The sequence below is a fragment of the Psammomys obesus genome, unplaced genomic scaffold (assembly GCF_907164565.1).
Source record: "Psammomys obesus unplaced genomic scaffold, mPsaObe1.curated_primary_1811, whole genome shotgun sequence".
Lineage (NCBI taxonomy): Eukaryota > Metazoa > Chordata > Mammalia > Rodentia > Muridae > Psammomys > Psammomys obesus.
Window position 1 is genome coordinate 1 of NW_026595052.1, and position 815 is coordinate 815.

At 33.4% G+C, this 815-nt stretch overlaps 1 protein-coding gene across 1 annotated transcript; it reads left to right on the forward strand.

Annotated features, from left to right (window-relative positions):
• Positions 1-55: 55 nt before the first annotated feature.
• On the forward strand, positions 56-354 carry LOC129685664 (zinc finger protein ZFP2-like; the record flags this gene model as incomplete). Its single annotated transcript, XM_055619169.1, has 1 exon — positions 56-354. A coding segment is annotated over one exon (299 nt), but the record flags the coding sequence as incomplete, so codon positions are not given.
• Positions 355-815: the final 461 nt, after the last annotated feature.

The window sequence follows — 815 nt, forward strand, 5'->3', positions numbered from 1 at the left end:
ATGAATGTAACCAATGTGGTAAAGCCTTTGCATGTAACAGTAGTCTCAAAAAACACAAAAGAATTCACACTGGAGAGAAACCTTATGAATGTAACCAATGTGGTAAAGCCTTTTCACAGATCAGTCATCTCCTAATACATAAAAGAACTCACACTGGAGAGAAACCTTATGAATGTAACCAATGTGGTAAAGCCTTTGCAAGTAACAGCAGTCTCTTAGTTCATAAAAGAACTCACACTGGAGAGAAACCTTATGAATGTAACCAATGCGGTAGAGCCTTTTCAAAGAACAGTAATCTCCTAGTTCATAAAAGAACTCACACTGGAGAAAAACCTTATGCATGTATCCAATGTGGTAAAGTCTTTTTACAGAACAGTCATCTCCTAATACATAAAAGAACTCACACTGGTGAGAAAACTCATGAATGTAACCAATGTGGTAAAACCTTTGCATGTAACAGTAATCTTTTAATACATAAACAAACTCACTCTGGAGAGAATCCTTATGAATGTAACCAATGTGGTAAAGCCTTTGCAAATAGTGTTCTCCTAAGACATAAAAAACTTTGTTGCAGAAAATTCTTATGAATATAACTAATGTCATGAAATCTTTTTATATAAGACTTATCTTGAACAAGAACCCTTATTGAAGTGAAACCCTATGAATATAACCAATGTGTCAAAAACTTTGCATGCCATAAAAAATCTTCGTGTATATAGAAGAAGCACACTGGATAGAAACTTTATGAATGTAACCAATGTGATAAAGCATTTTAACATAATAATAATCTCCTATGACATAAAGAAGGCATATGA